Source organism: Octopus bimaculoides, chromosome 23 (assembly GCF_001194135.2).
Source record: "Octopus bimaculoides isolate UCB-OBI-ISO-001 chromosome 23, ASM119413v2, whole genome shotgun sequence".
Taxonomy (NCBI): Eukaryota; Metazoa; Mollusca; class Cephalopoda; order Octopoda; family Octopodidae; genus Octopus; species Octopus bimaculoides.
Window position 1 is genome coordinate 35,630,418 of NC_069003.1, and position 7,015 is coordinate 35,637,432.

At 36.4% G+C, this 7,015-nt stretch overlaps 2 protein-coding genes across 4 annotated transcripts in view; one reads left to right on the forward strand and one right to left on the reverse strand.

The window, feature by feature from the left end:
• LOC106882622 (protein Wnt-9a) overlaps positions 1-7,015 on the forward strand; it is a 277,020-nt gene that overhangs the window by 31,441 nt on the left and 238,564 nt on the right. The window lies entirely within an intron of this gene.
• The window catches only part of LOC106878311 (protein Wnt-1), a 105,190-nt gene that overhangs the window by 2,329 nt on the left and 95,846 nt on the right, over positions 1-7,015 (reverse strand). For both annotated transcript variants that reach the window (XM_052975983.1, XM_014927501.2), the window contains exon 4: positions 4,239-4,389. In XM_052975983.1, coding sequence (XP_052831943.1) covers positions 4,239-4,389 — 151 coding nt within the window. The remainder of the gene's footprint in view (positions 1-4,238; positions 4,390-7,015) is intronic.

Genomic DNA, 7,015 nt, shown 5'->3' on the forward strand with positions numbered 1-7,015 from the left:
TGTATGTATATATATATATATATATATATATATATATATGCTTATATGTGTCTCTGTGTGCATATATGCACGTAAGTATTGATTGCTGGGCATTATAACAATATTGATTAATTGCTTCAAGAAGGTAAAAAAAATATTAATAGTAATGAACAAAATGTAAACAATTCTACAGATAAAAAAGAGAGAATTATAAAACAGATATATCTGTATTACATGAAGTATAAGCCAAAGTGTCGCGGCATTTCTCTTTTTTTCCTGGCGTTAACATTGAGCGAACAGTTTCGTGGCAATAAGAACGATGGGAAAACTGTGAGGGATATTGAATTAATGAAACAAGAGGCTAAAACATCAAGTACAGATTATGCCATAAGTACGTGTTAATTGACCTGGGTTATTTATTTCGGGATTTCTAGTCTCTGCAAGGGAGTCCACGATTTTACCAACTGACATCTACGCTGAGATTTTGGCATGAGAGCTGAGAAGTCTGTATAAACATATATCAATCGCTATAGAAAGCAACTACCCGATCACAATCATCTGGGACATGCTTGTTGAAACTGACATGAAAACTGAGAGAACTGCCCCTAGGAAAGAAATGAAAATAGCTGAACTCTGTTAGACAACAAAATTCTTTATTACTAAAACATCAAAAATGAAGCCTAGAGACTGCCAATGTACAAGGATCTTACAAATGATAATAAAGAGAATGTGGAATATAAAAATAAAAATCGTAGCTATAATTGGATAACGACAAATGATGGGGAAAAAGAAACAAAATAAAAAGAGAAAGACATGAAAATAAAAGACAAGGATAATAAAAGTAACAAAAGTATGATTTGTGGGAAACGTTATAGATAGTTGACGAGAATGTTAAGAACACGTTTACAAACAGATCGACTTTATATACAAATAACAATCAGTAAGTTACCTAGATATTACTAACTGAAAAGAACAAGAAAGTATCCGGAAATGACAAAAAGTTCCAAATTTCTGATTAAAGAGTAAAAAGTATCTAATATGGGATTGCAAAAGGATTACGCGATCTACTGAAAAGCCAAAAATATTACTTGAATATTTGAAAGTTATTTCTAAGACACCTAAAACTACAAAACAAGTCCCCCCAGTGCAATTGACTTCTCAAGGTTTCCGATTCAATGGTGAGATAGCATTTTGGAGTACCTCCCTATGTGATGTTAATACTTGCGTTTAATATTAAACATTTTTATTATCAGACAATTTTGCTGAAATATTTCAAGCAACATGAGTCGACTATATGTACCGCATACCTTGGAGGAATATAGAAGGACGTCAGAACAACGATAGATATTGACTTTATTTCGAGTGATAATGTAACGATCTTCGCGACAGAAATTCTTAAAGTAGCTTTTTCTTCGTTCTTTTTTCTGAAGTTACCTTACACAGTTGGCAGAGAGTGGGAAACTTGTCGATCTGTTCATGCGCATCACTAATTAGATGACGAGACATTTGGCTTTGTCTACAAATAGCACTAACATTATCAAAATTCAGACGCCGAAATCTTTTCCTATTCTGTATAATGGGTGGTTCCAAGACCTATTATCCAAGCACTATCGTATTTCACGATAACCTGTACTTTGCGGTAGCAGGGTTGGGTGAGAGAGAAAAAATAGAGAAAGGATATATAAAAGTAAAAAAATAAAGAGTGCTTACCTCACATTCGATCGGAGAATATGCGAAAAATCAGACCAAATATTATCATGCGCCAGACGAATGCTAGCAAAAAGAATACAGATCGTTCTCTCACAAAGCAAGACAACACGCTAATATTGAAGACCGGTCAACTTGCCATCCCACCTGATACTATATAAAAGAAAACTGAGGTCGACTCAAGCAAGTGCAGAAAAACCAACCTGATTTTCTTCTTTGTTCCACTAGTTTGATTGCCTGCCTTTTTGAATCCACAATAAAGTATAATTTCGAAATAATTTGTGATGATCATGGGTCATGAGAACTTTCATATTTGTGCCGATTTAACCGACCAAATTCTTATTCCTTACATTATGTCTTTCACTATCACATCACGGCGGGAGGAAACTATCTGAATGCTAAAGGAAAGCAATGTGGCAAACTTTATGCTGGATTTCGATGTCAAACGGATCCATCCGATACACGATAATATCAGTTCACATGTTAGCCATTTGTTCCTTTTCCCATTTTCGTCATAATAGACAGGCCCAACTAACATCACTACTGTGCAAATAGGGATGATTTCCTACCTACCACTGCACACACGTATCATATCTGGAAAATAATGTCTATAATTATCGACTGGATAGTGTGCTAGAAAACGTTTGCTAATAACTAGTCGAGTACCCCTCACTCAATATCTCTAGAATGCAAAATGTGATGTTCCTCCGATGTTCTCCGATCCAACTTATAGAGGGCTGAGAACGCTTGAAGAAATTCCAGATTCAGCAGCTTCTAAATAGCTCTGAGCGCTAGGCCAAGCTAGTCTTCTATAAAAGTTTAACCAAGAAAAGCATCTCAATTGAAGTCATTAGCTTTGGAGATATACGTCTAACAAACGACTACCTTACCGGCTTACCTTTCAGGATTCTAAAGAAATATTACAGCCTCTGAGGAATTTCGAGTACTATCAGCTGTAGTAGCCATTCATAGTCAGTCTGCTGCTGAGACTTATACCACGACATTCAGATATTTTGTGATGTAAGTGTTAGCAGTAATGAACCTTCTGACCAAATCACCCCATCTCTTCAAAATGAAGCTAGATACAATGCTCTCTAATCTTTTTGTCGCGGCAAGGTATGTCGGTGACACTGTAATACATAATTTCTTTTAAGAAGATGAAACATTTCCCTCTTGTGTGCCATTCGGAGAAGGATGATCCCTCTGCAGTAAAATCTCAGAAACCAGAATATAGTGACGAAGCAAGAAGGCACTATTGAAAAGCCGAGTTTATCTTAAACGATTCTTAAACAAATAGGTGAGAGTTTACTCAGACCACCAACAGATGTTGCTGTGCAATCCAGATACCCAGATTCTGAAGGAAACGAAAACAGATACCCTAATGTCCTCTGTCGAATGATTTCGATTAATCTAAGTTACTCATATACTACCAAAGCCTGACTCCACCTACCCGTTCCTACATTTTAGGTGGTTGGAATAGAGTTGGATATATCTCAGAATAATACAAGCTTGTGCAGCAGCTGCAACAAGTTTACAAACAAATTCAAACCTGTTTACCAAGACGTCTTCCATAATTGATGTTTGAAATATATATTGGCCTATCAAGTATATAACCTATCACTACCAGGTTCTATCCTTCTAATACATCTCTACATTTCAGATACATTAACACTTCGTACCATTTCACCTCAAGTGCTGAATGTTTTAGCGAAGCGTCAATAAAAGCACTCCTCAAAAGCTACCCCTCAGAAGTTCGACAAAATACTGTCCAAGAACTGTTCACACCTGTTTAAGACACCATTTTTCTGCTGTACCCCGACGAAGACCGTGTAGATTTTTTACTATATTCCACTTCAGCCATCTGTGTCATGGGACAGCTCTGGTGCCATTATGTCTCAGAGAACGCGCATTTGACACACAAACTATAGTAATGCAAAAATTACGTATGGTAATTTTTTAATGTGAAAGAAGACGGCATTAAGATATTATTTTATATTTTTTTTCTTTTGGAAATTTGTTTTCAAATGTGAAAGTCTAGGATTATGAAATATTAAAAATTTAAGTCTAAACAGTAACACTTTGGACTCCAAAATTTAAATAGAAATTATACACCCCACCTGGTTCTTGTGTGCCATGTAGCGGACTTCATTCTGTTGCAAGCATTCGAGCCAAAGACAACTTCTTTCCTACAAGTCTTGGGAGTCCTGAAAAGCGTTTGGGCATTGCCTGTCTTCCTATTAAGCCACAGAAATAAATAACATTTTGAAAAGCAGATATGTTTGCGTAGCGAGTTGCATGAGTACAAAGGAGATACACATTTGAGAACTCGCGAGCCAGTGCTTTGGTTGTAGGTGCATATTCCAGTTTCATCCACATGTAACTACTGACAAACTTAGTGATCGGCTCATAGAATGAATTGAATTATAGAAAAAAAAATTATTTTAGAGCTTAGTAAACTATAAATTGGTTTTAATGAATGCAATTGAAATAGCAAGAAGAGAAGCATTTTAGTCTGCGTACAAATGTATATTAAGTAACTCTTTTAATCTTACCAGGAAGGACTCTGGTAGCACCATCAAATCGATCCTTTAATAAGTCTCCAACTTTTCTAAACGAAGGAAGTTTCATCCAGCACGTCTTTATTTGACAACTTCCTGACATACCATGACATTTACAGGCTTGGCTCATTTCACTTGTTACGTGCTGCAAGATAACAAACCATACTTATATATATTCACCGAAAGAAATGAAAGAAAAGGAAGTTACTTACACAAGGTGTACGTTGAAGCTTCATTGCACAGTTTGAAATAAACTGAATTTGTTAGTTTTCTAGTGTTGGTGATACTTTCATAAAATTCATAAACCATTATAATTGAATTTTGGGGAAATTAATAATTTAAAGAAATTTTTTTGTCAAAATCGAGAAGCTGCTTTTATTCGTCTCCAGCTATTCTATCAGAAGAATTTAACTTAGGACTGCAAGCCAACAAAGTATTCGTCAATACAACTTCTTCAACTGCTTACAAGGATAAAACTGACAACTTCGTATACTGTATTTAGTCATGAAACTCAGCCTTAGCGAACCACCTAACCTCAGTAGATTGTTATCGCTCTGGAATACATAAAATAAACATATCGATTGAAACGTATCTATAACATGGAACGAGTAATTACAATTCTAATACTGTAATGTAATGCTTTAACTATCAGGAATTAATGCTTCGGAAACTAGCATCTACGGAATATCTAGACTTATTGAACCTCAACTCGATACTTACCCGATATTTTTATCACACACACACACGCACACGCACACACACGCACACACACACATACACACACACATGCACGCACACAAACACATACACACAATCACACACACACACATGCACGCACACAAACACATACACACAATCACACACACACACACACACACTCACATATCACTCACACATTCACACACACGGACTATATATATATATATATATGCATGCATATATGTATATACACTAAGTAAATCACACATAATACATACATACACACATACATACATACATACATACATGCATGCATGCATACATACATACATACATACATACATGCATACATACATGCATGCATGCATACATACATACATACATACATACATACGTACATACATACATAATACATAAAAGAAAACGTAAAAGATACCAATTTTGAAAAACATTTTTTATTAATTTAACATATGATAATATAAAACAATATTAATAGTTATCGCCAAGCCAACATGGCAGTCCAAAAAAATAGGACGAATGCTGCCGTTGATTAGCTCCAAGAGGCCATCGCCTCTAGCTAGATATGTGACACGCAAACCTGTGTCCTTTATAACCTTCGAACAGGGGAGGTCAGCCGCTTCACCTTGCTGGTCTGGCATCTACAGACTAGTTTCGGGGTATGCCCCCTTCGGGGTATTGCCCCCTTCGGGGCATTATCCCTTATATTAATATAAAACAAATTTTTCATTTGTATATTTACAATTTACAAAAATTTTTATGAATGTAAATAGTGGTGTTTAACTAAGTATGAAATTTTACCAAAACAATCACATAATTTTCACTTCCTTAAATTCCCCATTTTGATATATAAAAAAAGGTGGTGGATCAAAGTCTATCTCAAGGCATAGGCTCATAAGGCTGGCTTCCCAAATTCTGCATGCTGATTGAATTTGCATACTTTTTTAGTACAGTATCCTTATTGGCAATCATTCCTAATGGTATAGGGACTATTTAATGGCGAAATCCGACAATCTTAATTAAAGTATTATTTTCAATTAGAACGCCGTACAATGGAGACAAGCACAATTTGAAAACGCAACAATGCACTTTTTGCTTCTTCATTTTCATGTCAAAATAAAGATTTTTCCATAAAAAGTCAGACATCACTTCAAAGATCTGAATGTGAACTTCCTTCTATATAGTTTTAATTAAAATCCGACGGTTACATATCATGTCAGTGCCCCTCAAACAACCTGGTATTTCCACGCATTTACAAAGTTTGTTCCGTTTGGGGCTTTTTTCTAACTGCTGTAGAGTAGCCTTCATTCTAGTTCAATTAGCTGGAGCACTATAACTTGAGTTGTGTTGAAAATGATATAGAGGAATGTTTTTGCTTTGTTTTCATATAAAAATCGACTAGAGTAGGTCAGATAATCATTACGAAATATCAAAGTGAAAATTTTATCGTTAATTTTCATTTAGAAAAGAACATATTTTCTTCAAGATTTATATAAGGAGAAAAAATTCTCTCGAATTCAACATGGTAATTGCTAAACCTGGCCGCTTTCTTCCTTTTTTCGAGGAGGTTTTCACCTCCTCGACTTCCTCCGTCTCTCTCTCCAATGGGGGAGCGGAGGGAACCTTTTCTATTACCTACTCCAGGCCTTACCTAGGCTCCGGGGGCAGTTCTTTTTGATATGGCCTGGTTCCAGGCACAGGTGACACTTGGGGGAGCATCCCTTGAGAATCACCAGAAACCTGGAACCGGCTATTCTTAAGAAATCTGGCAAAACCATATCTTTGGTTGATTGGGTCCATAGGGTCAAAACAGCTTTCGACCAGATCCAATCAGCTACAGGCAGAATATTAACGTTCAAGAGCCTGTCTTTGCTACCACCCAGACCCCGGCGGACAGTATCCTCTATCCACTCGGGTTTTATCCTAGGTGGCAGCACACAAACCCAGGCTCTCGTCAACTTCCTCCCACAATATGTGGGGAGAAACTAGATTTCATTGCCTTCCAAAGGCTCGCTCGCAAATTTGCGAGCCTCCTCGAGGGTATCAAATAGCAA